At 45.1% G+C, this 27,933-nt stretch overlaps 1 protein-coding gene across 1 annotated transcript in view; it reads left to right on the forward strand.

Annotated features, from left to right (window-relative positions):
• Positions 1–27,933, forward strand: part of plxnd1 (plexin D1) — a 56,119-nt gene that overhangs the window by 24,287 nt on the left and 3,899 nt on the right. Inside the window, exons 13-33 of the mRNA XM_030056125.1 lie at positions 1,810–1,955; positions 4,752–4,857; positions 6,968–7,107; positions 7,739–7,918; positions 8,407–8,491; positions 9,276–9,545; positions 11,803–11,952; positions 14,287–14,401; positions 14,889–14,996; positions 16,716–16,828; positions 17,953–18,057; positions 19,191–19,321; positions 20,252–20,450; positions 20,746–20,892; positions 21,122–21,278; positions 21,654–21,757; positions 23,237–23,300; positions 25,197–25,231; positions 25,894–25,998; positions 26,238–26,401; positions 26,496–26,643. Of these exons, the coding sequence (XP_029911985.1) occupies positions 1,810–1,955; positions 4,752–4,857; positions 6,968–7,107; positions 7,739–7,918; positions 8,407–8,491; positions 9,276–9,545; positions 11,803–11,952; positions 14,287–14,401; positions 14,889–14,996; positions 16,716–16,828; positions 17,953–18,057; positions 19,191–19,321; positions 20,252–20,450; positions 20,746–20,892; positions 21,122–21,278; positions 21,654–21,757; positions 23,237–23,300; positions 25,197–25,231; positions 25,894–25,998; positions 26,238–26,401; positions 26,496–26,643 (2,772 nt within the window). The remainder of the gene's footprint in view (positions 1–1,809; positions 1,956–4,751; positions 4,858–6,967; positions 7,108–7,738; positions 7,919–8,406; positions 8,492–9,275; positions 9,546–11,802; positions 11,953–14,286; positions 14,402–14,888; positions 14,997–16,715; positions 16,829–17,952; positions 18,058–19,190; positions 19,322–20,251; positions 20,451–20,745; positions 20,893–21,121; positions 21,279–21,653; positions 21,758–23,236; positions 23,301–25,196; positions 25,232–25,893; positions 25,999–26,237; positions 26,402–26,495; positions 26,644–27,933) is intronic.

A 27,933-nucleotide genomic window follows, 5' to 3' on the forward strand; every position in this document is an offset into this window, starting at 1 on the left:
GATCCGATCCAAAAAAAACGAACAAAGAAAAGAAATCTATATGCTTGCTTTCTTCATTTTCCGAAGAAAGCAAGCATATAGATGCGTTAGATAGGCGATGTATCTACTCCAGACTGTACATTTACGCATACGTTTTATCTGATTTTATTTGTTGTGTTTGAATACCGGGATATAGAATGATTTGGGCCTCAAAGACAGCTAATTGCTCCAGCATTTAATTGCTCCAGCATTCCTTGTGGAGCTTTTTAAAGTTGTTTCTCAGAGACAGATTCACACCTTCAGATCTCTCTCTTGAGGGAACCTCTGGGGAACCGGTGCTGTAAATCAAGCCTCACAGACTTGTAAGAGGTGTAAATGAACAGCATGCCAGCTAATGTTAATGTCACTGCTCAATGACACTGCAGAGACACACAAGGTGCTACAGGACACATAGTGATAATAACTCTGCTTACTGCTGAGCTCTGCAGAGTACCTGGGTGGGTGCTTGTGTGTGTATGTTTGTGTGTGTCTGTGTGTGTATGTGAGAACAAATTGGTATGTCTATGAGAGAGCATGCGGGAATGTGTTTTAGTCACAGGTAGTGTTTACGGATGGGGTATGTGGTTGAAGGGCGGTCACGCTTAATATCCGAAACCTTGATATACCCAGTGAAAGCGCTTGCATCATTTCCTGTGGTCTAGATCCCACAGATATACTGTAAGCCCCGGTTGGCCTCTAACAGTTTATTTTCACATGATATTAAAAGATATATATTCTCACTTTTCTTAACCGCATCTCACTTGAGCTTGGAAATACAGTACATGGTTTATTTATCTTCGCTGTCAATCTTACAGGCATTAAATTAGCTATCTAAATGCAGACCCGCCCCTTGTCCTCTCACCTAGACCAAACAGAGGTGCTGTTTTCATTCAAAATCTCAGTTCATGATGCAGCCAGCACGAGCTGGAGCCAAGGTAATAACGCAGAGGGGTCACAGTGACCTCGTCTCAGCCAGGGGTCAATCAGAAAGGCATGCATGCTGCTAAGCTAGCCACGCTACAGTGGGAAGTTGATGGTAGATTGCTTCTGTCTGGGCAGCAGAGATGCTATCTTTAAAGCTGCGTTTCTGCAGCCATCGGAGAGGTGATGGCCCTCTCTTTGCTCTCCATGGCTCCTGAAGAAAAAGTTAAGAGAACAAAGGCAAGGGCTGAGAAATGATGCGTGAGAGCGCGCTCCTGAACAACAGGAGAAATGATACTGAGGAATTTGCCATAGCGCGCACAGAGAAACAGATGAAAGGGAATAGCACTGTGCATTAATTCCCCTGTTGAAGCTTTTCTCTTTCACTACCCCCATCCGCACTTGCTCTCCTCTCGACACTCAGTTCCCTAAATTGCTTCCCCACTCATCCACCTCTCGGCTCTGCTCTCCACCTCGCCTCTCCACCCCTCTCTCCCTCTCAGTCTCATGTGGGATGTGAAGGGGGCTCTCAGCCTGCTCTTTATTTGCATCTACTGTGGGGGACTAGAGGCTGAAGAGTCTCAGACTGACACAGTTGAGAGTCTAGCTACTTTTTGTGTATATGCTTAAACCGTGTCTCTATTCAATAAGATCTGAGTCTCCAGCTGAAGAACACTCACACAGGACACTTGTCCTCATCTCTCTCTCTAAGCCACCCTCCATGTCACCGTCAGACACGTCTCCATTCAGGCCCTGTGATGTTTACCTTCCCCTGGTATTAGTGGTAGACATATAATGTAGTTCTGAATGCTAATTTACTATACTTGCTCAGAGATTTTACTAGCTCTCACTTTCCTTTGTCTTTTTCAGATCTTCCCCCTGAGTGGTCCAGTGGAAGGAGGCACCCTGCTGACGATACAGGGCAGGAACCTGGGCCGCAGGGCCGGGGCGGTGGATGTCTCCATCGGGGATGTACCATGCACGATCCTGCCTGAGCACTACACCGTTTCTGTACAGTGAGTGCAGCAACCCATGAGTCTGAGTGATAATTGAAGATTTTACCTCTGGGTTTATATTACACCATTAATAGGTGTAATGAGGATGTGAAAATGTTACTTCTGCCAATGGCATATTGCAGTCCTGGCAAAAAAAAGTGATGTCATTATAAACCTTGTGATCTCAAGCGTGGTTACAAACAAACTTCCAGAAAATAGACTGATAGGTTAAGTATCAAAAATGGCAGGGAAAGGAAATATGCCATTACACCACCAATGGATCTGAATTTATTTAACAATAAGAAAAATCCCACATGAGCTACGTTTAAAGAAACTCATGAACTTTCCATGTAATCAAAGCTCAGTGGTAGAAGTCACCTCTTACTGCTCTCAGTCTTGAGAATAGAATTCGTTCACCATCACGGTTTGGAAACTAGGTACAGTTTTCATGTATTCATGAAGCTAATTTTCACAAATATTATCATGCAGCACACTCCTCCTTTTAAATGAGTTCATCCCCCATCCCTCTGTAGCTCAGGGACCATAACACTGTCACCATGGAGACAGCAGGACCCCGGTTTGACACCCGCACACAGAGCTTGGTGGAAGTCAGTAACTCGACAATTACATCCCAACTTCCATTCAATATCTGTAATGTTTCTTGAATTGAACTGTTTATCTGGTCTTGCTCCAATGAAGCCAGTCACTGTATTAAGATTCAGACCAGTTTAAGGGTGACCTGCAGGTCTTACCTGTCAGTGCAGCTCCCTGACACATTCCCCCAAAACACATGTCAAAAACAGCGAATCACATTTCACTCCTGGGGTGATCTCATCTTGCGTTGTCATTCCTCATTGGCTCCTGAGCCTGGTTGTTATGACAGCAAAGCATATCCTCATTGCTCCAAGTGGCACTGACAAATCATAATATGTCAGAGAGTCTGGCAACAGACATGCACACATACTCAAACACACACTGGTCTACGTCTATCCTGGTGGGGACTACATTCATTTCCTAACTTAAAACTTACCTTAACCTTAATCTTAGCGTAATTGTCACCTTAATCCAAAAAAAAAACTTTTCATGTAAAGCCCTTTGAAGAAGTAATCTAGTTAAAGAAATGACATGCGCACACACATACACACACAGACGCACACCTGCACGTGTGACCTCATAACTACGGCTGTTGAGACAGGTGTCCGCTCGTGTGCAGAGAGGTTAAAGTTCACAGCTGTGTGCCATAACAGAGCGTGCAGCGCTGGAGAGATGGCGCTGCAGTCCCACTATGTCAACATTTTAATTAATGGCGCGGTCGGTCTAGGCCCACCTCATTTACTGGAGCACTTCTCTGGATACCTGGGCTCAAGTCCTCTAAGTTGGCCTCTCCATCATTTTCGCATGAGACTTGAGTGGCTGTCCATTTGTAAAACACTCTGACATCCGCACAGATGCACTCACACCGGTCTGATTGTTGATTATCCTCATCATCCACTTTAGGGAAATAACCAGAGACGTGTCCCATACTAGCCAAAATATCAAACCCATAATATCTCGGCAGAGGGGCAGTGCTGGAATGTGGAGCAGAGGTCAGTCCGGGCTTCGGCTGCCCGTGTGTCTGCTCCTACTGGGAGTCTGGGGCAGCCTGTCCTTTGACTGGAATCACAGTGCATTAACATCACTCTCACCTCCCACACAGATACAGAGCTGTCTATTGTTAACATGCTAAGGGCTCACTTCATCATCAGTGCTTCTCTGTGTTGATACTCTTGTGTCCTTGCTCCTCGAGATATGTTCATTGTACTTTGGTCTTTGTAGCTCATTTTGTTACATGATAATCTCTAGGTTTCAGTTCAAAAATCCAATAATTGGGAGTAGAGTTAAGCCAGAAACATATTTTAGAAAGAACAGACCCAGACGTGAAACAGAGCTGCTCCCCGAACTTATCCCTATCTAGCCAAGCCCAACCCAGCTCAACCCACTCTCATCTTACATGTTCTGCTCCGTCTCTGGGGTAAAACACGTCTCCTCCGCATATGTAAATTCCCCTCAATTCCTCTGTCAATTGTCAGCTCTCCTCTGCAGCCGAGTATTTATAACCGTCATAGCACGAGGCACCTGACTAAATAAATCAAAGGGATGGCAAGCTGGGAGGGGATCATGTAAGGTGATAAAGGTTGTGCACCCACGTACCATTATCCCTGCGAGGTCTCAGAGCAATAGATCCCTATGCCTTAGTACGGCACAGTATCATTAATATGAGACGTCCCAGTAGAGCCTGCACTGTTGATGACACAAGGATTAATCCCAAGCAGGAGGTAAGAGAGCAAACCTCCACAGCTCCTTAATCTCCACTGTGGTGAGGCACATCTGCTCCGGGCAGCTTTGAACTTTGCATCTTCTAATATGTGAAGGCTTTATGATCGGATTCCATATGCAAATGGTATGTGGCTGTGATAAAGAGGCTCATAACCAACACCCTACGAAATTAATGATCTCTCTTTATATTGTCTATATCTAAGATTTTGATCATAACTGCTCAATAAAGACACATTATTATTTTTGGACGATGCTCGCTATTCCTTCATATTTATATTATTGTTTCACCCATAGCACCTGATATTTCTTTTATTTTTCCAGCCCCTTTTTTTTGTTTTGTTTTGAAATTAGTTCATAACACAAAATTTATGGACTGCAAATACATGCGAGTGTATTCCTGGGCGTTTTCCATTTGGTTAATACAGACTGATCAGTGTTATTTGTGATTTGACAAGCCAGCTTAATAAGGAAAGTTCATCTGTGGTGTTCCCTATTCCCCAGGCTGGTGTGCATGACTGGGAGGTCTGCATATGACATGACAGAAATCGTCCAAGTGGTTGTAGATCAGAATGGAATGGGGACGTCAAAGGAGCGCTTCTCATATTTAGTGAGTACTCTCCATTCGTCTTACCCCTCTGCCCCTCCTTTCCTCTCCTCTGCCTCTCCCTCCCCTCCACATTCTCCTTTGCTCTCTCCAATCCTTGTTCCTCATCCCCTAGTGGGAAAGCCTTCCCCCTGTGTGTCAGTTGAGTGTTAACAGATGCGTTTTATGATATTCAAGAATTTGACTGTGTGGGAATCTTCAAACGCTCATCAGAACTGCAACTAAGCACCATTGTCATTCTGAACTTTCTGCCAGCAAAAACAAATATGGCGCTTGTTGGAATGTCCCCTTCTCTGAATTCATTACTGGAAGAAGGCAAGCTCGCCAGCATTGTGTTAATTGACCTCGACCCACACAATCTCCCATTGGATTAAGAGTGTTCAGCTGGTGGAAATACCCATGTAAGCTCTTTGTTTCTTTTTTGTTTTTTAAGGACAAAGAGTTTTTTTCATATTTCAATGCTGGAACAGTTGATCGTTTCAGCAGCTTCTGAGACTAGCTCTGCCTGTGAGTCATCCCACAGAGAAATCACCACTGTCTTGGAGCCCGTCTTGATGTGTGAGGATGAACGAAATCCAAAACAACAAACATCACACTGGGCTGTTGTGGGAACCCCTCACGGCCGCATTCAACTCTGGGATGCTCAGTGTGAGAGAGGTTTTACCGCGGGGTGTTGAAGGGAAGATGAGGGAGAAAGACAGGGTAGGGGAAAAGGGAAAACACTTCAGATCCAAGTGGAGACAGGATATGTGCCTCCACTGCACCTCCTTCCTCGAACCTTGGGCCGGAAACATCTGCCGCCTTACACCCACTCCGACACACACACACGTACACATGCACACACACACGCTCACACAAACACAGACAATAGGCCTTTTCCAGCCGCGCAAACTAAGGAAGTGAATCCTGTCAGTGAGGATAAGAGGTTTCCCTGGAGGCGAGGTTCATGGAGGGGATAGAGGCTTTGGAGGGCTCGGGAATGCTGATGCTGTGGTAGCTGCAGAGCTGGACAGGGATATTCATCTTCGCCTCAGGAGCCTGTGTATGTGTGTATGTGTGCACATGGATCTACACATGCACACAGTTTTTCACGTGTGTGTGAACATTTTTGTTTCTAACCTGGGGTAGCTGTCCTGCGCGCGGGGGCCCAAAGGCCAGTTGGCTTCAGCAAAACGATGATGTACTGCCGAGTGGGCTGCCTTCACAGTTTTCTTTACTAATTTACTCTTATAGTCAGCAGCTGTCTCAGCCGATCTCAGAAGAAAAGGTATTTGAACCACAGTGGATGAGTGTGGATGGCTTTGATTTGTCAATTCAGTGTCAAGGAGAGCACCCGAAAGCACAAAATGCAGCTGATAACATAGATTCAGGCAGGAGCATGAAGTCATCTGTGCCTCAGAGGGCAGATGGATCAGCTGATCATCAGCTGATCTGTCTGCATGCCAATAACATTTGACAGAGCGGCCCATTTAAATTCCTGGCTCCAAGCACCCTGTTGTTACCCTCTGACCATTGCAACAGCTGCAAATTCACATCTCCAGAACAGAATTTTCTCCACATTTGACTTCAGACTTTAGCTACGCCTCCAGCTATTCATCATGGATCCATATTACCAATTTTGAATTATTTGGTTTGACGCAGTAGCAAAGCCCTTTCTAATATGAGATCTCTGTCTGACTGGTTGCGGCAAATTCTTTGACAGAGCCATTACTCCAAATTCATAGGTATTATGTTTATTATGTACTTTATTTTTTAAGATCTTTAAGATTAATGTATGCAGACTGTATCAAACATGTGGCTTAATAAATAACCATGGGGCCGCACTAGTGGCTCACCAGAGCGCGTACCATGTACCAGGGCTCAGTCCTGATCGCAGTGACCGGGGTTTGAATCCGACCTCAGGTTCTTTGCTGCATGTCATCCCCTCTCTCCCCCCTGCCTTTCCTGTCTATTTCCACTGTGACTGTCAAATAAAGCAGAAAATGCCAAAAAAAAAAAAAAAAAAAAAAAAAAAATCTTTAATAAATAATCATGACGTGAATGTTTCTGACTAAAACACAGTTTGAGTCGTCCCATGATACATTTGAAGTCTTACTCGTGGCACTCCCTCCAGGTCCCCAAGCTGCTGTCCATGGAGCCCAGGAAGGGCTCTCGTGCTGGAGGGACCAGAGTGATCATAAGGGGGGAGCACCTGGACACTGGCTCCCAGGTCAGAGTCAAGGTCAATGGCACACAGGAATGCACCATCATAACGTGAGTACTGCTTATTTTGAGTTGGTTGTTGCGGCTGTATACCTGAATAGAGTGGAATATACACTAAGAAAGAAATAAGGGTTCCAAAAGCAGAGATATATTCTTCAGAAATATTTGCATTTAAAAAAAAAAAAAAAACTTTTGTGAAGAAAAGTTCCACAAGAGCCTTTTGAGTGGGTCATAGGTGAAACCCTTGGGGTATAACAGAGTTCTCAGTAAAGCCACCAGGGACAGTTTTAGATAGGTTCCAGATATACCCTCCAGGGGGGTTCTGGGTTAGACCATGCATCATGAAAGGGTTCTCCATATAACCACTCACAGGTTGTTCTGGGTTTACACAGTGTTCTAGCTATAACCCTTTATGCTGAGTTCTATAAAAAAAAAAAAAAAAGCTGCCTTCTGAAAGGTAACCAAAAAAGGGTTCATCTATGGGGACAAGCCAAAGTACCCTGTATGGTTCTAGTTTGCATTTTTATTTGTGTATTCCAAGTTGTTTTGATAGTTCTCATATGAAGTATTCTACCTACATCTATTAGATTCTAAGCGGAAATTATTACGGACTGTGTTTGCTGCTAAAACACATGAGATGTACACTTTTGTGATAATATTTACCTCTTTTTTTTTTTTTTAGGCAAGTAGCTGACACCATTGAATGTACCATGCCTGCAGCCGTGCAGGCTCACACTGAGTCCGTGGCGGTGTGCGTGGAGTTTGAAAACATTCCCTGTCAGAGTGAGGAGCTGAGCACCACGTATACCTACGAGAAGAACCCCACTATCAGCTTCATCAGTCCTAAAAAGAGCTACCTCAGGTTGACTGACACACACGCGCACACACATACCATAGACGCTGAATCCAAATTTTTTTTGACAACTCTTGCTGGATGCCTCTCCCCCCAGAGTCAGTGACATAAGTCATTACTGTAATGTCTTCCTGATGTGCAGAGTCTTCTCCAAGCCTGTAGTGTTCTAAATAGCTCGGCATGTGTGTGACATGTGTGTGACAGGGTAGCGGGATGTCTTTGGCAGACATGTGTGCTGCTTTTCGCTGTGGTGGTGCTGTGAATGTTATTAAATAGGGTGTGCAGTCAAATGTCTTGGCTGTGCATGTCAAAACTGCACCATCTTGACCTATACAGTGTGTCATAAGTATCTTGTTCTCCTAGTCTGTTTTTTTGGCATAGTTTAGTTTTATGACAGCATTTGTGCAATATTATGTGTGGCCACGTTTTTGTAATGACTAGTATGTCATGCTTTATCTGTGTGTGTGCATGTGTGTGTGTCCCTGTGTGTGTCCCAGTGGTGGCAGGACCATCACAGTGACAGGCCAAGGTTTTGATCTGGTGCAGAGCATCACCATGGATGTGCTGGGTGTTGGACAAATAGTGAGTAACTGGTTGAATTTTCCCTTTTCACTTCAAAAGACTCTTTCAACCATATAATCAGACCAGTGGGAATAATGCTCCATTGTAATGATAATAAAATGGAACAGGGTAAAAAATAGATGATATATGTGTTTTTTTGTTCATGGTTTGGTGCAGCTGTAAACACAGAACACTTCTTATTGTACAGAGACTCAATCTGGTAATGATCTGGTGAATAAATTTATTGTGGTAAATGTATATAGACAGATAAACATAGATAGATATAGGCATATAGATCAAAAAGTGAATTATGGTTCAGGTCAAAACAAAATATTGTATATTGCTACTTCTATAATGTGAAAATATGCATTGATGGTAATTCAGGGTAGCCCCTAAAGGCAAAACAATTCAGGGTATTAACCCTTTGCCGCATAGCGGTCACTACAGTGGACAGCTGTTTAAAAGTCATTTTCTCCTAAATGCAGTGGTTTCTATGGCGGAATTGCATATCAGCAGTTAGAATGCTCTCTGTTGCTCCCCTACATCGAGGTTTATGCAGAGACTGTCAATTCTTGTAGCTGAAAACATATTAATACTAGTAGAACATGATGCAGGACTGGTAATACCAGTCCTGCATCCTTAAAGAAGTATGGAGACTAACAAAAATGTTCATGCCCTAAGAAGAGTAAAAAGACATAAGAAAAAAATCTTGACTCAGGCTTTCATAATTCATGCATCAAAGGGTTAAGTCTACTAAATCTACTAAATGAACTGAGATACATATTGTTCTGTGTGGCCTCTCCAGGATTGTACAGTGCTCTCCCCGGCCACAATCACCTGCCCCTCTCCGGCCTCCAGCCAATCCCAGCAGGCCTCGGTGCAGTTCTTCCTGAACGGAGTCCTCTACACGGGAGAGAACCCCGCTTCCTACGACACCGAGGCTGAGGAGGAGGATGGGGAGCCTCAGGCGGGCCACTTCATGCTGGATTACGTGGAAGACCCTCAGTTCTTCACCGCCAACAAGGAGAAGTTGATCAAACACCACCCCGGAGAGCCTCTCACGCTCATTATCAATGTGAGTGAGGCTGCTGGTCCAACGAGAGGGGGGCCATGTGTTTGTTTTAATGCGTGTGTCCAGAGGCAGGAAGTTCCAATCAGATTAGGGATACACTGATGTATTGCTTTGCTGATATGCTGAGTAGATATTGACCTTCTATTAAAGATTGGATACATGCCAGTCAGTATCTTACCTCTCCTACATGGGGAATATGATCCTGTTTTAATAATATATTTATTGTATAACTGATCAATAGCACATTGGCTGTCCATAGGGAACACTTAAACTGTACTGGTTCTAATCCAGCATTGATTGGATTTCACAGAACTGTAGATCAAATTTTTACTCTCATTCTCATTTGCATTCTTATTTATGAGTTTTAGAATATGGAGATGTGTTTTTTTTTTTTTTTTTTTTTTGGCTTTGGCTTTGGCTTTGGCATGGAAATAGATAGACTGAAAAATAGTGTATATCCACACAAAAATTTCCTTACCAACAGCTTCAAAACCCCCCCCAAAAAAGTGCATCGACCATCATAAACCCGTATCAGCCGAAACCCCTAGATCAAATGGTGATCTTGTCTAAAGGTTGTCTGTTCGTCAGCTCTAAAAGCGGCCCCGCTGTAAACCTCACTACCCCCTCTGTGAATAGCGGACATGACTGAATGCTTCTCTATTCATATTCACATAAAGCAGAGGCGCATAAAACACATCAAAGGTTTTGTCCTCTGGAACCTGTTGGGTTCTGGGAGGGCTGGGGGGGGGGCAATGCCAGTGCAGTCAGCCAGCGCAGTGGGAGGTCCCATGTTTCTGTGTTCTGGCTGATCTAAGCACCTGTCCGCATGGATTCGTCACACTAAACGGGTACTGGCTGGTAATATTGTATGAAATGCACATGGTAGACACACACAGACAGGGAAGTAGCTCAAATAGGGCTTTGAGCGTGGTACAACTTCCTCTTCGTGTGTGTGTGTGTGTGTGTGTGTGTGTGTGTGTCAGGATGAGGCGCCTACAGGAATCGCTGCCTCAGCCCGTCTGCATGGGCGACTCAACTGTTGTTTCCTGTTTTCTTTTGGAAGGTGGATTCCACTTGTGGTGGACCTGAGGGGGGGTGGGAGTGAAGGCTGGGTGGGGACGGAGAGAGAATGTGTGTTTGTTTAATGGGAGCTTGTTGTTCAGCCAGATCCTATATTAAGGTCCCGAGCTGGAATGTGGGTGGGTTTTGTTTGCTTTCATCCTGTTTTGGCCTTAAGATTGTTTTCTTCCTATAAGTGAGTGGCATACTGAATGTATATTCTGGTTATCTTACACAATATCCTTATGAGGTATGTGACTATATATGAGTCTGTTTCTCTGTCTGTGTGTACGTGTGTGCGTGTGTGTATGTGGGGGGGGCGTGTGTGTGTGCAAGTGTGTGCATTAGGAAGCATTTGTTGACAGAGACCCAGGGGGTGGCATCCTGCAGCGGGGACTGGACACAGCCCTCGGGGTGTAATCATAGAAAGGAAGCACACTGGGGATAAACACACGCGCACAGCACACACGCACAAACACTTCCTCACTTGTCATCCTCACATGAAGACTGATATCGCTGACCTTTGAAACACACATTTGGTTAACATACAGTTCATAGCTGGACGTGTCCGCTGTCACACTAATGCCACCTGACCTATCCGATTGGTCCGACAGCCTCACATGTGTCTTTTATTATGAGTTTATTATAGTTATTGTTGCTAAGTATAGATTCATAGCGGCTTAACAGGCCTGTGTCTGCTGACTTGCTGCTAAAACAGAGCTTGGTGGTGCTTCGATGGCCACGGGACAAAGTTTGAGTGATAGAGCGAGCCCCGCAGCTTTTATTCCAACCAACTCCTGTAAAGGCCCTGAGAATGTTATTTTGGGCAGAGGCAGGGACGACTGTCAGTGGGTTTGTTTGGAGAAACTTCCCTGGCCGTGTGAGAGAAGCAGGGGGAATGTTTGCTGCTTTAAGCTGAACTCTAGCCCAAACTGGATGAGTTTTGTCCCGGGCTCCTCACTGTGACATCTGCATGACAGGCCTGCCTCACCGCTCCCCACTGAGTCTGTGTGTGTGCACAGCGTATGTGTATCTAAATGTAGATGGATGTGACGGTGTGTGTGTGTGTATATGTGTGTTTGTGTTTCTAAGGCCGCTGTGCCTTTCTTTATGAATGTTATCTGTGCCTGTTCAAACCAGGCCACACCATTCCCTTAACACTGCCCGGTTAGACAGTTGTTTTTGTTTGGTTCTGGCGCAGAAAGGGCCAAGCGATCTGGAGCTAGTGCCGGAGGAATACTCGGTGATGATTGGCTCCTATCCCTGTCACATCAGCTTCCATAACGACCAGCTGTTCCACTGTACCATCAACGAACCGCTGAGCTCCAATGAGGGAGAGCTGCCTGTCACGGTAAGTATCTAGACACACACACACACACACAGGCACACATTAGACACATACTCACTACCTGCTGGTGTTGATAATTTTACTGGAAGGACCCTGATAATTAGGATATCATCCATCTGTCATACAGAGCTCAGTCATTGTGTGACAAGCCAGACATTTAGTCCAGTCTGTGATGTTAGTTCAAACTGATTGGATCTGCACAGGTCCATACACACACTACGAAAAAAAAATAATAACACGTCATTTAGTGTTATATTGAGTGTTAAAACCTTGTTTTTCTTAAAACAAGTGGAAAGAAATCTGCTACTTGGATGAGATAATCCTATTTCTTTCCAATGCAGTTTCATTTTTTTCAGGATTATTTTTCTGGGAACAAGTATAAATATGTTGAAACAAGGCAGAATGAAGCATATAATCCCACTAGTGTCATGAAAATGGCACTTAGTTCAAGAAAATTCATGAGCAAATTAGAAATTAGAGACAAATTGATTAGCATTGGAAAGCACTGGATTTTTCTCCCACTGACAGATTTTAACACTGACTGTGACACTAAATGGTTGTTAAGATTTGAGATTTTTTTTTTTTGCAGTGCAGTCACTTGTGTGTGCGCGCGTCTCAATGCATTATGAATGCTTTGTACTCTCCCTGAGCATGCCACCATGAATCAGCAGTTCGTGGGTACAGGGGTGGGCGGGTTGCCACTCTGTGCCACAACCACAGTGGAGCAGTGAGGCGCTCTGAGTGTTTTACCTCTTCCTCTTTATCTCTTTGATCCTTTATCAGACTGTCTATCACCAACACAATCACCTATCACTTGTACATCAACCCACACAGGCTGGCGGCGCGCAGAAACCCAAAGGCCTCTGCTGAGGAAGTGACGCTTGCCTTCATCAGCTGTGATTTTGTTTTGTCTCCAAGATCTCTCCATCAAAACTAAAGCGCTTAATCAAGACACGGCCAAGCCCAGTGCAGTCTTGATAAAACCAGCCACTCTCTCTTTCCTCTACCCACGTTTCCCATCTGTTGTTGCCCACTCTGGCCTGTTTTGATAGGGCTGTATTAAAGGGAAAGCTCTCATCTATATTTAAATCTGAGCCGGACTGTGAGTGGTCGGTTGAAATAGCTTAGGAGAAACATATGTAAGGCTCTCTGTCTGGCTTGTTCTGTCAGTGAGCCGTAAGGACCGTTCTCCTACTTTGTAACAGAGTGAGAGGGAAAGCATCTTTTCATTTCTCAACTCCTTCTTTCCTCGTGTATCTGTGGCTTGCTCTAGACCCTCCTACTCCCCCCATCCCTGTCTGCCTCTCAGGATGTCTGAAAATAAACACAGGCAATTAGCAAAAGACATACAGGCAGGGCAGCGGCCAGAGATGTCATAGCACAAATGGGTGGCTTTCGTCTATCTCGCCCATCGACATAAGTGGCGCGTATGATTTGTGTGCGTATGAGAGAGGGGCTCATAAATACGGCAAGCATGTGTATTTTCCTTGGTGTTGGTGTATTTGAATAAGTGTGCGTACATGTTATGCAGATAAATAGCTTATGGGCATCAAAACAGCCATTTGTGTTTCTTCACATATTTTCGGTGGCAGATCTATTTTTTGCCATGCCCATGTTTTCCTTGGCTCTGAAGTGGAGCTTGAACTGCAGAAGTGGAGGAGGAAAGCAGTGTTTTTGTACCCCAAGCGAAATAGGAACATGGAACAATGGCATTTTCCCCTCCATTACACCAGGCCTGGCTGCTTGCAGTCTCTGGAAGTAGGCCTTCTTTCATTGGTCTGGATAAATAAATGCCTGAACTAGAGAGAGAGAGAGAGAGAGAGAGAGGGAGACACCAGTGAGCCAGTTTTCCTCTCGTAGTAAAACCAGTGTTAGAAGGATTTGAGGATTGGAGGCTCTTTATCTGGGGCTCTTTTTATGAAGTTTGCTAGGATTGGGAAAGGAAAGGGAAAGGATGTTGGGAAGGACCATAGAGACCGTGCTGACTAATCAGAAGGCAGAAGTGAAAGTCCTTTTCTTGTCACATCTGGGTTACTCTGAACTGGGTGACTCCCCCTTTGCAGCGAGAGACCATTTTTCAAATCCGCTGTGTATGTTAAAAATATGTGTGCATGCATGCGTGTGAGCATGTGTGTGTGTCTGTGCCTGAGTGTGTGCACTGTATGTACATCTGTGCCCATAAGGAACATGTGACATTTGCAGTATGTCACTGTCTGATTCAGTGTGTGTATTTGTTGCACCGTATGCATTTCTGCACTTTGGTGCAAAGAATACTCAGGGAATGTTTCTCTCTCCCTCTCTCTCTCTCTCTCTCTCTCTCTCTCTCTCTCTGTTTAGGTACAAGTTGGGAACTTCCGTCACACCATTGCCAAGGTGCAGCTGGGCGGCAGCGAGCTGGCCATCGTCGTATCCATTGTTGTGTGCTGCGTGCTGCTGCTGCTATGCACTGTGGGTAAGTCGCACGCACACTGGCTGCCAGTAGATGATGGATGTCCGGCTGCTGCCAGTGACGGATGCTCCAGATGTGAAACAGATAAAAAGGAATCTGGGGGTCAGAGTTTCCCTTGTCCACTCGAACCCTCCTCAGTGTTCGGTGCACAAAGGCCCCACTGTTCCTCACTCTCTCTGTGTGTATATGTTACTTTGAACTCTTTGTGTGAGAGTGTGTGTCTGCATGGGTGCATGGCGGGCGCTGTCTGTGCATCTGTGCCAGTATTTTTAGGTGACAGTGTGTCGGTTTTAACCAAGTGAATGTTTTCCCTGCGCCTAGAAGTTGGGTCAGTGTTACATTTTAAACGGAGTTGCATTTTGATTTATGAGATGTTGTCAGGCAGTGATAACAGTGGAAGCATTCAAAGGTACATAAACTGCCTTTGTCTTCCCCTCTCTCACTCTCTCTCTCTCTCTCTCTCTTCCTCACTTCCTCTCATCTCTCTCAGCTCTTGTAGTGTACTGCACAAAGAGCCGGAGGGCGGAGCGCTACTGGCAAAAAACTCTGCTACAAATGGAGGAGATGGAGTCGCAGATCAGAGAGGAGATCCGTAAAGGTGTGTTCACGCACACACCCATACACACACACACACACACACACACACTTACAAGCACCACTGTCAGAGCTGTCTTTAGATCTCGATTAATGTTTACTGTCCGATTGTGGAAAAAAAGAACATGGTGGAAGACGGAAATATCGACTGCAATTATTTGTGTTTATGTGTGTTCTTCTGGATGTGTGTGCGTTTCTGTGTGTGTGTGTGATTGTGTTTGTGTCTAGAATACGGTGGGAGGGGGAGATACAACAGTTGACAGATTTGTGCCTAGTAAGCGTGACTCATAAAACACAGAGTCTGACAAGTGATCAGTCACACACAGGCACACTCATTGGTCACATCGTCTCTGTTGTGTCTGCCGTATAGGAGCGAGGCTTGTGTGTTTGTGTTTAAGTCTATGCCCCTGTGTGTGTGTGTGTGTGTGTACGTGTATGTGTCGAGGACATTACAGCGAATCCCTGTGAAGGCCACTGCGTGCCTGAGCACCCAGATTTATGGGGCAGAGATGGAAGAGGAGCCGGTGGTGGGGTGGATAGAGAAAGAGAAATGGAGGGAGGAAGTGATAGGAGCAGGAGTCAGGGCCACGAGTCTAAGGAGAGCAAAAAGCGTGGGAGGGAGGAGAGGAGGAGAGGAGGAGAAGTTATTTAGTCAGAGGACGCAGATAGATTTGTGGTCCGAGTTCAGGGTGAGTGTGTACGGAGCGAGGCGTAGAAGAGAGATTGTAAAAGCTGTGGAAGGGGAGTAAAAGACGACAGGAAATTGACATATTCCAGGTTACGCGGATGGGAGGATTTTTGGTATTTGTCCGAGTCCAAAGGTGCGGCGGAGAGGGGTTTTGGTATTCGGCCCGGCTGCATCTTCTCAATAGTTCATGGTGTGAAATGACTAGTCATTCAAAAGAGCACAAGCACGATGAATAACTTGGAGGAGTGATTAAGCATGATTTGGTCCTAAATCCCTCATGGCCCATATTCCCAACTCACACACACAAACACAGTCCGCAGTAATTGGCATTTTCAACACAAATACGTCCCTCATCCTGTGAAAGGAAGAGCTTTTCCATAAAGAGATCTCCAGTGTCCCATTAGAGGAGAACATTATCCACTCTGAGAACATAGCATATCCAATAAAGCGGCTACAAGAAGTCCAGTGTTAGCATGCAGATCCAAGTCTGTGTTTGGACATGCTGATACGGCCTCTGTGGCTCTCACACCATGTAAACCTCAGCCGGCACACATGGTTTGGATGAGTTTCTCAGATTGGATTTGGCTCCTCTGATTTTTGTTTGGTAAATATTTGCATGCATGCCGTGCTGGACTGAAGAGCCTGGCAAAGAGAGAGAGAGAGACAGAGAAAGAACGAGATCAGAGGATCGGGCTGAGTGTTTAGTGTATTCACCCAGAAGATGAAACTAGATCTCGGAGATTAATGATATAATGAACACTTTGCTCCTCTTAAGTGTCCCGTCTAAAGTTGTGTCTGCTGTCGAAACCAACATCTCTTGCAGAGCACTTACAGATACCAGAGCCTCTTGAAAGAATGTGATCGGGATAGAATAAGAGGCGTCGCTAATTTTGCAAGCCAGTAAATACAGTTTCAGACCTTTGCTCCACATTGCTTAACAGATGTAGCTGGAGGAGGTGGAAATAGCATAGCAGGGGTTTCGAAAAGTCCCAAATGTCCCTGCTTTTGGAGTCACTGTGTGTTTTGTCCTTCCAGGTTTTGCAGAGCTGCAGACAGACATGACAGACCTGACCAAAGAGCTGAACCGCAGCCAGGGCATCCCGTTCCTGGAGTACAAACAGTTTGTCACGCGCACTTTCTTCCCTAAGGTGAGAAAGCCTCTTAATCTTAGTTATCAGATCGTAAAACAGCACATTGACAGCGCTATTTTTCTCAATGGAGTTTTAACCTTTTTTTCCCCCCGCTGTATGTCCTGGTTCGCCAAGCCTAAAGTGACTTGCTCTATTGCTGTAAGTAATGTGCAGTATGAAAATTCACCTTGGAACTTTTAAACAAAGATGTCTAGGGAAGTGTTGCTTGCTTTGGCACTCCGGAGGAGAGTTAATGTATTCTCTATAGGTAAGCATTTTTCTGATGTGTGATCCACCCTCAAGGTAGACTGCGGGTCTATCTGTGGGTAGGTGTTTTTCCACTGATACAGACACAAGTCAGCGAGCTTTGTCTTCCAACCACAGGCATGAGCTTTCAAGGAGACAGAACAATGGCGGGCACTGAGACAAGGAAACTTTCCCTTCTTTCTCAAAACACGCTCCTTCACCCGCTTGCACACCCACGCTATTTTGCAAGTACACATGCTCTTGCACAATGATAGTTGTGCCGCTTTCTTGTAGTGGACACTGTTTTTGGTCGTGAGGGAAGTGAGGGGAGAGAGCGTTGAAAAGCTGCGCGGAGGGAGCATAAATACAACTGTCGTTACCTCAGTGCCGTCTCTCCACAGTTTCCCACTGAGACACCAAACACACTATCCTGCTGGCTCCCGGCCCCACGCACGCGGGCCAAAGCTTCAGTCTTGACCAAAACACACACGTTTCTTCCTCACTTGTATGTGTTTTCCATTTGGAGTGCGCACACAGACACTGGGAAGACACAGTTCGAACTCCAGCCAAATGTAGCTGTCTTGAAATGAAAGGCTGAGACTTGAAAGGCTGCCCTCTTGGCTCCCCGTCGATTCGCCTCTAAAACCGTTAACTCTCATGACGTTCCATGTCCCGGTGTCATGTTTCCTTTTCATGGTCAGTCAGGGCCTTTTCAGAGCCTGTTGAAGAAGTCCAGTGCTTTGGTTCCAGTTTGCAAAATCGACTGCCAAAGTCTCAAGGCCGGCTATGTCTGGGCCCCTATCCTACTATCTATCCCGCTATTTTTATGACTAAGATTTGACTTTTGTATAATAAGTCTCTGTGTGTTTAACCCTGAGTCCCGGTGTGTGTTTCAGATGTGTTCAGACTATGAGAAGAGTCTGGTCCAGCCTGTTTATGAGAATGACACCCTTGGCCCTCGAGCACTGCCAGAGACCCACCCGCTCCTACAGGACTGGCAGGTAAAGGGTTAAGCCATTAGGTTGTTTGAGAAGACATTCGGCTTTCTCCAGCCGGAGTGCCTTGACATGGGTCCTTTTTCACTCCCTTGTTCTCCCAACTGGGTCACACTGAGGCTTGTTAAGGTTTCACTGCACAGTTGTTGATGAAGAGTAAAGAAAAGCATATTGCGCATTTTTTGGCTGCGTGTGTTTGTTAAATGTGTGTGTGTGTGTGTGTGTGCGCGCTTTACGTGCATGTTTGCATATGCATCCGTGCCTTTATGTGTGTGTATACGTGTGTGTTCACATGAATACTAATGCATGTGATTCAGTGGTTGCCAGCGAGTGTGACACAGAGAATTTTCAGCTTGTCAAACACCACCCAGCTCACCATGCTGATGGCAGGTTGTTGACACACTTCCCACTGTCTCCTGGACAACAGAACAATATGTTCTTCATCGTAACCATGTGGACATCCATCTCTGCTTGATGTGTGTGTGAGCATGTGTGTGTGAGAGCACACAGAGAGGGAGACAGGCGCTTTCACGCACCTCTGTTTCTGTATGCCGTGCATGTGCGTGTGTACATGTGTGTATGTGTTAGAGACAGAAAAAGAAAAGAGAGAGGGAGAGAAAGTAACGATTGTGGTGCTAGTTTTGGGTCGGCAGCCGCGGGAGCCTGTCTGGCGGTGATGAAGTGCCTTGGATCCTCATCGTCTTCCCAGGAAGTGTTTTCCAGGTCACAGCAAATAAATCTCACAGGCGGGCATTTATCTTAATGGACACCCCTGTTCTCCTTCTGTCAGGCTGCAAACCACACCATATGGCTGCAGTCCAGAGGGAAGACTTCATCACACCGCTGCTTAGTCGCACCCATAGATAGGCCATACTCATTAAGTCGACTCGGCACATTTAGAGACAATCACACAAAGTCAGGGACCGGAGCGGGAGATAGAGAGAAGCGGGGAGACGGGCAAAGAGGGAGGAAGAGGGAAGAACTGTGATAGAAAGATAAAGCGCTCACTAGATGGGTCACTCAAGACAAGAAGGGGCGAAATAGCTTAGGGAGACCTCAGCAGGTGGAATGCACTTTAGGTGAACTCACACAGAGAATAAGTATTAAGCTCGGTCTGCCTCTGCTCCCTGTCTCTTCAGGCCTCCAACACAATACGGCCCAATATGGAGGAGGGCATCACGCTGTTCTCCACTCTTCTCAACAACAAGCACTTCCTAGTCACATTCGTCCATGCCTTGGAGCAGCAGAAGGACTTTGCCGTACGGGACAGGTAACTGCATTAGCTGACACTGTTACAACCATAGATACACATACATGTTTGACAGTTAACAAGAAAGTTTACAATGAGATCAATGTAAAGGCCATAAAATCATTGCAATTACAGATATTCTTCAGATTTCAGCAGCTTTTGTCAAAAGCCACTTATATTAAGTATATTTTATGAATAGTCTCCAAACTAATATGACAGTATATGGCAATATTCATCAGTCTAACAAGTTAAGAAAATTGGATCCCTTTACTGTAAAGGCATCGCTTGTCATATCATGATATTACAAGATCCAAAATCTCAGCTAATATTTATTCTCATGTCATCGATATAATATCAGTATATCACCCAGCCTATACACTATACACCATAGTAACCTGTAGTTTTCCCATGCGAAATTGGCAGATGCCTCTGCAGTTGATGGATACAGTATGACCACATCTTCAGTGTTTGTGTCCAGGAAAGCAGTTGTGCCAATGTACATCTTCAAAGCAGAGTGAAACTGCAGACACCTGGTCGTATATCAGAGTAGCTGAGCATCTTAAAACCAGCCAGTCATTGTGGAGGATTTTTTGATGCCAGAGAGAAATTCCAGAGGCAAGACCACAGCCCAGTCCCAGCTCAGCGTCAGCACTCAGACTGATGTTGCATCTTTCTACTGGATTAAGCGGCTTTGTTGTGGAAATCCCCTGCACCTCTGGACTTACTCAGGCAGACACTCCCTGCATTAGATCAGGACTTTATTTGGCTCTGCAGTCACAGGTGGTTGGGGTAGGGGGCGGGCTAACTAAGCCTTGTTGTTACTGTAAATGCAGTTGTTTTCAAATCTTTATTGACCACACACCACCATATTTCCTTGTTTTTGTTTTTGGGAGAAGTCTGTGGGTTCATCTGTCTTTTTTTTCTCCCTTCATCTGTTTCCTTGGCCCTCAGATGTAGCCTGGCGTCCCTGCTCACTATCGCCCTCCATGGTAAGCTAGAGTACTACACCAGCATCATGAAGGACCTTCTGGTGGACCTGATCGACGCTTCGGCCTCCAAAAACCCCAAACTGATGCTGCGCCGCACCGAGTCGGTGGTGGAGAAGATGCTGACCAACTGGATGTCCATCTGCATGTACAGCTACCTCAAGGTGAGGATGAGAAGGAAAAGCTTGTAGGTGTGTGTTTGTGTGGGTTTGTAGGCCAGTGATGGTGGGTGTTTACAGGATGTGATGATGAACAGATTCCCTCAGTAAATAGGCTTCCTGTAAAATAGCACCTTGGCACACCATGCTGAAAAAAAGGTGTTAAAATCTTTTTTTGTTAAAACAAGTGATATGTTTGCCAGTAGGATGAGATAATCCCACTTGTTTCTGGTGATAATCAGCTTGTTTCCAGAATTGTTGTGGTGTAATGTTGAACCAGCTGCTGTGCCATGTTCTGCAGGAAACAGTGGGTGAGCCTTTTTTCCTGCTGCTGTGCGCCATCAAGCAGCAGATCAACAAGGGCTCCATAGATGCCATCACAGGGAAGGCCCGCTACACCCTCAATGAGGAGTGGCTGTTGCGGGAGAACATCGAGGCCAAGCCACAGGTCCGATACCTCACACACACACACACTCATATGTCTCATCCTCAGTTGGCTGAGAGGGGCCACTGAGCTCTTTCTTTTTAGAGCTCAAAGTCAAACTCCACTGAAACGTTTGCCGCACATTCAGTTACACCGATTGACAGAAAGTTCGTTAACATCGAAGTCTTACTGACATTTAAAATTCACATTTGTGCAGAGTGTGACATTTATTGCTCACTGTTTATTTTTGCAGAACATCAACGTGTCCTTTCAAGGCTGTGGCATGGACTCGCTGTCTGTCAGGGTCATGAATACAGACACTATCTGCCAGGTGAAGGAAAAGATCATAGAGGCCTTTTATAAAAACCTGCCATTCTCCCAGTGGCCGCGGGCAGAGGATGTAGACCTCGGTAAGAGGACATTTTCTCTGATCATTTTCATCCCTTCCATTTCCAACCTGCAGAGATATAGTAATCTCCTTTGCAAAAGGTCAATTCCTCTTATGAGGCTAAACTAACCTGAGGCTGCAATATAATAAATGACGGAATGCATTGAGGAGAGTGTACAGTAATAATCACAAAGAGTTATTGCTTTCAAGAGCTGTGGAGCCTGCAGTGCTGATTTGATTAATGGCCCAAGAATATATCCACAGGTTGTGACACAGGGAGTTAGAGCAAGGCTGCCCTCTGTCTCACACATACTTCTCAAATTTTAGGATGAAATTGTCTGATACATCCCTCTCCTCTCCTCTCCTCTCCTCCTCATCTTCTTCTTCTTTGCTCCAGAGTGGTTTGACTCTGGTAGTAACAGCAGGATTCTGCAGGACCTGGATAACTCATCAGTGATGGAGGATGGCCGGAAAAAACTGAACACAGTCTTCCATTACCAGGTGTGTGTGCGTGCGTGTGTGTGTGAGAGACCTCTGTGGTGAGTGTTGTCATGGTGTCCCCATGTGTCCCTGATATTGTAACAGGTACAGCATGAGTGGGGAAGGTGAGAACTCCCTGTAAATGGTGTCACTGGCTGTCCAGGGGTGGGAGGTTACTCTCTGCATATCTCTTGATGCAAGATGAGAGTCTCTGCTGCATATCTCAATGTTGTTTTAACATTCATTTGTTAAGTTCTAACAAAATAAAATAATTAAAATAAAATAATAAAAAAAAAAACCTAAACTAATTGGTCGATTAATGATGATTCAATTTTTATTAATTGTTTTGGATTGTTACACCTAATTTGCTTCTTGTTTGATTAATTGGTAAGACAGTAAATCATTATTGAAAGTTACACACTTGTTAAAACTGATTTATGTATTAATAAATTTAGCTATTTATTTTGTTAAATCTTAAGTGTTTATAAATGATTAACAAAAAATGTTAAATATAGGAGAGACATGTGGGTCACTATTAGCAAGGTTTTATATTCTTAATATGTGTTTTTTTTATATATATAAATGAACATTAATTTAAGTTGCAACTGATTTTTGTAATACTTGGTCAATCATTATTTACACTTACATACGTTTATCATTACAAACGCTATAAGGTTTATTAATAATCGATGACCGGTGAAGGAATTTAATCCTCAACTAATGTCAATCAGCTCTGTCAATTAGGTCTTTGTTAACCATGAAATGGTGATTAATGAAAATAATGATTAATTCCCATTTATTAGAGATTATTAGGGATCATTCTGAAGAGGAACCATGAATAATTGCTTGGAGCTAACTGTGTCCCAGCTGCGCCCCTTGTTCCTAAATAGCAATGCTGACGTTGCCAACAGTTTCAGGCACAGCAGAGGACAAAATGTAGAAGTTCTCTTGCACAACAGCGTGGTGTGTGTCTCATGAGGGAAAATAACCAAAATAACACGAGGAAAACTCAAAATGCCAAGGCAGTAGGAATGCGCCTCTTAATATGCATGTGTGTTTGTCTATGTCGGTGCTCATTTGTGCATGAGTAAACAGACATTCAGTGACCCTTGACCTTTGACCTGTTACCTGTACTTGTTAAGTGCTCTGTTTAGTTTGTGCTGAGCCATGGGGACGGAGCTGTGAAAGCAGCAAGCTGCAGCGTGTACAAACAGTCTGGGTTCACTGGCAAGGCTGTTCAATCCATTTCACTGCAGGTTGACTTTAATGAGCCCAGCCAGTCTCCCGCAGACTTGCTGCCACTCTAGAGGCGCGCACACACACACACATGCACTACACACACATACACCACTCGACACCCCACTCCCCAAGAGGGCATGCTTAATGATGCTGTTCTGGTGCTCTCCAGCTCACCCTTGACCCTGTGCCCTCTGTCCTCTCTTCTTCTCTCCCTCCCTTTTCTCCCTCCCCTCCCCTCCCCTCGCCTCCCTCTCCCCACAGGTCCCAGAGGGTGCCTCGCTGGCCATGAGCATGAAAGACAAGAGAGAGAACACCCTGGGGAGAGGTTCGTCACCTTCACACACACACCCTGTCACCTTGTCACACACACTTGCCCGCGGTTAGATAAATACAGGGGCCTGCTCGATAGCAGGAAACCGCACATGCTCGCTCCATCATGAGAACATGATACACTCAGATAAACACACACACACACACATGCACGTACACGCCGTCCCCTCCCTAAAAAACACACAGCGGACACAGGGGCGCACTCACACCCAATCAATCATGACACATAGCCAACCCTGTGTCGCACAGAAGCACACTACTGTCTCATTACAGTAGAAATTGCTATAATGCAAAAATGTGTGAGTGATTATTTTAAAGGAATACTCCAAGGTTTTGGGCAAAATACCCTTTTTCCAAGTCTGAGACAAGATGTTCAATACCGTTTTCACCTCTGCACGTCCAGTAGTTCAGTTCCAGTGGGTAGCATGTTGTGTTTGCAATAAAACTTGAAATTTATAGGGGTCTTATGTACACAATGCATCATTTGTATTTGAAAAACATGTCTTGGAATTACAAAAACTCACAAAAAAAAAAAAAAAAACAGTCAAGTCAGAAAAAGGGTATTTTGCCTAAAATTTTGGAGTATTCCTTCTGTATTATGTTTTAATCTCACCACTTTGAATCTATTTGTCAGTGTTCAAGTAGGCTGCGACAGCTAAACAACTGAATACTTACCACAAATTAAAGCCAAAATATCTTATATTTCACCATCTCAAATCATGGTCCCCGGGGCGAAATCACTTCATAAGGGCAGCCACAGCTTGAATGAAAGTCAACTTGGTGGTCCAGAGCACATAAAAGTTTGAGACCCCCTTAGTTAACCGCATGTAGAGCCTCAGCTATGAATATAATGGGGGCTCTCCCTGTTGACAGATGAGTTTACATACAGCCTTTAATGGGTTTGTCCATTTGTGTCTGCGGTCTGCCTTATATAATCAGCACCAGACCAAAGCTCACTTCTGGACAGGCTCTGTCCATCAAAGCCGCTCCCTCTCATTCATACTGGACCCAGAATAGGGTAATACGGGCCAAACCTGGCTACGAGTTCAAAGCATCAAGTGGGTATAATGAGCCTGAGGTACTCCCTGGCTAATATAAAGCGCCGTCCTGCCTGTGTGTGATCACTGGAGAGGGTCTGGACTGGGGCCCGCTGGGCAAAAGCATCACTGGCAGAGAGGCTGCTGTAATGAGAACACAGCCACCATGCAGCTGTACTGTGCTGGAGCCCTTTCTTTCTGTGTGTGCGCGCGTGTGTGTGTGTGTGTGTGTCATTGTCTATCTTTCTGTCAATATCTGTGTGTGCCTGCCTATGTTTATTATTTATTCTTGTCTGTGTTTGTATATGATTTTGTCTGCCTCTGTCTAAGCCTTTATGTCCATTGGTGTGCGTTTGTGTTTGTTTGTGCAAACGAATGTATGCATCATATGTGTTCATGCATGTGTATGATTGAGAGAGGGCGTCTGTGTGTGTTTGTGTTTAGATCTATATATAAACTAGCAAGGTTTTTCATGCTCTTTCCCAGCGTTGGCCAGGCATTACCATCTCATTACATCGGCTCCAGAGCCAATCATAGACTCTGTGTCTGTCTCTCCTAATCTCCCTCTTTTCTCTCTCCTTTCACTCGTAATCTTTCTCTTTCATTCTCTCAGACAGCTCCCCTCCCCTCCCGGCCCACCGTCCACCTTAATCACTTTCTCTCTCACGTATACTCTATCTCTCTCGCTCTCCTGTCAATCTGCCTCTTTTTTTCCCCCTTCTCTCCTATCTGTCACACTCCTCTGTCCTCCCTCCTCTTGTCTCCTCTCATTCTCTCAGGTCTCCACCTTGCTGATTGCTCATTGTTTCATGCTGTATGTGCTTTTTTTTTTTCTTGTCTCTGTTTCTCCTTAGTCAAAGACCTGGACACGGAGAAGTATGTTCACTTGGTGAGTTTCTTAGGTTACACACCTCCTCATTGAGATGATCAAAACACTCGTATGTGCACGCTTGGTCTGTGAGTTATTACTGTAGTTTTTCCTGTGTGTGCCAGTGTTAGTCAGCTTGGAGCAGGCTTGACGACAGAGAGAATGGGGGTGAATGGAGGTGAATAGGAAAGCTGCTGAGAGGACATGACAGCACTAATGCCGCTTAAGCTCTTTTATAAAAGTCAGCCCAAGATATGGGCCCTTTGACTTTAGAATAATGAGTTCCTTGGAACACATTTTGCTGGATGAATGGTTAGTTTTACAGGACAGCTTTGTAGTTCTTTCTTGACAGGAGTTGGTGGAATTTGAGTTTCTTTTCTTTCGCGTACCCCTATTTAGACCTGTATGAGCGTGTCAGATACATGATCCTCTGTACCAACCAGAGAAAATCCTGAGAATTTCCCAACTCGGAGCACTTCCTAAATTCCATATATTATTCAGCGCTCCAAAATACCCTGATGTGGTTTCTGGATCATGTGTCTAACGCATGCAGCAGAAGATTACACTCTGAAAACTGAGATGCAGACACCACAGACCCAGGGGCGTTCGCCTAGCTACCCATGAGATGGTTTATAGCTTGACACTTTGTGCAGTATGCTGACCTTGGGCCTCTGGTATCCCAGGTCCTACCTCATGATGAGTTAATGGAGACCAGGAAGTCACACAGGCACAGTCACCGCAAGAAGGTCCTGCCTGAAATCTACCTGACACGCCTGCTGTCCACCAAGGTGAGCACACATTAAACCCCTTTAACACAAGAAAGATGAGACGCTTTATGTTGTCGGCACTACAAACATACCTCAGTTAGATCTTTATATCCCAATTTTTGCAAACTCAACCACAGAGTCATCTTTCTGTCATTCCCTTTTTTGTGGTCTGTATTAAATTCAGGCATCATGTAGCAAGTCCACATCTAATGTGATTGTGTCTCTGCACAATATAAGCTCTCTTTTTTGGTTCTCTACAGGGAACCTTGCAGAAATTCTTGGATGACCTGTTTCAGGCCATCCTCAGCATCCCCCCGGAGCGCCCCCCTCTGGCTGTTAAATACTTCTTTGACTTCCTGGAGGAGCAGGCTGACAAACGAGGCATCACAGACCCCGACACCCTGCACATCTGGAAGACCAACAGGTAGACGACAGATGCCAAGTCAAACTCTTTTTTTTTGTCCCGCCTCAGCGTGCTAAACGTGCAGCTCTAACTACTCATCTTCCCTGCCGTGCAGTTTACCTCTGCGTTTCTGGGTCAACATTCTGAAGAACCCGCAGTTCGTGTTTGACATCGATAAGACGGACCACATGGATGCCTGTCTGTCCGTCATCGCCCAGGCCTTCATCGACGCCTGCTCTATCTCTGATCTGCAGCTGGGCAAGGTGAGGCAGGGCCATCAATCTCTGTCTATCTAGAGATTAGATTCAATACAGTAAATGACTTTTGATCCTCTGCTGATCTATCAGAGACTTTAAGGTGGAGATGGAGCTCTTGGGCACCATCTTTGAAACACCCATGGGCAGTAGCATCATAACCAGCAAGCCCAGACCCCTCTTTGAATGGGGAGTTGTCTATATCTGGCATTCTGTTATCATTTGCATTTCACATTTAGGGACACAATCAAATTATGTACAGCACAGAGTGGTCAAATTTGCTCTACAGAACATTTGTACCACAGAAAAACAATGTGTTCACCCACCAAGGCTTATAGGCATGCAGTATTCACAGCCCCAAGAAACAGAAAGATACAGATCAAAACATTTGGCTTTGTCATTGCCATGGTTTTGCCGTAGAGATTCTTCTAAAAACACATGCATTAAATTTTTACCTGTATCGATTTGACAGTGTCAGGCAGGCCAACCGTTTTGTCTTTCCTCGGCTTGTCTGGGCTTGCAGGGTTATTATTGTTGAACTGTAGCCACCAACTTAAACAGTCTGTCGTAAATATGAAGTTGTGTGCAGCTAGGCAAAACAGACAGTGTGATTGGCTGATAGCATGTTTTACATGGACGCTACCATCATTAGCGTTTCCCAAGTTTTCCTATTGTAAACTGATGGAGTGCTCTGTCTCCTATTTCAAAAGGTCTCTGCGTCTGTAGCCTCACATATGTTTAGAACATTTGTAGCTAGATAAACAGACGTATATATAGACATATAGAAGTAGATGTAGATATAGTCAGGGGGCAGATATTTGAATCCTGTCCGATCCCCCAACTCCCTCACCACCACCCTGCATACCTCCTGAGCCCCCATGTGAACCCTCATCCCTATAAGCCTTCAGTCTGTCAGCTCTGTCTACCTCTCCTCATGTTATTTCAGCCCAGTCGGCTGATCCAAGGTCATGAGCACCAGGGATCTTTCTTGTGGTATGCGCGAGGGTGTGTGTGTGTGAGTGTGTGTGTGTCAGTCTGTCTATCTGTGCCTCTGTGTGTGTGCTTGCATGTCAATGTCCTCGCTCCTCTCAAAACCGTCTCATCCCTCAGACACTCTGACCCTGAGCACGCTCTGCTTCCTGTCTCTCCGACTGGCTTCCTCCCTGGAGAGAGCCGAGCTCTCATCAAATAATGCTCTTCTTTCACAGAAAAACATTCTGATTTATATACTCGGTCACTGCCGGAGAGCCAGTGCACTCACCACGGCAATATTCACGCAGGCCCACACACATACACACA

The sequence above is a fragment of the Myripristis murdjan genome, chromosome 7 (assembly GCF_902150065.1).
Source record: "Myripristis murdjan chromosome 7, fMyrMur1.1, whole genome shotgun sequence".
Classification (NCBI taxonomy): Eukaryota; Metazoa; Chordata; class Actinopteri; order Holocentriformes; family Holocentridae; genus Myripristis; species Myripristis murdjan.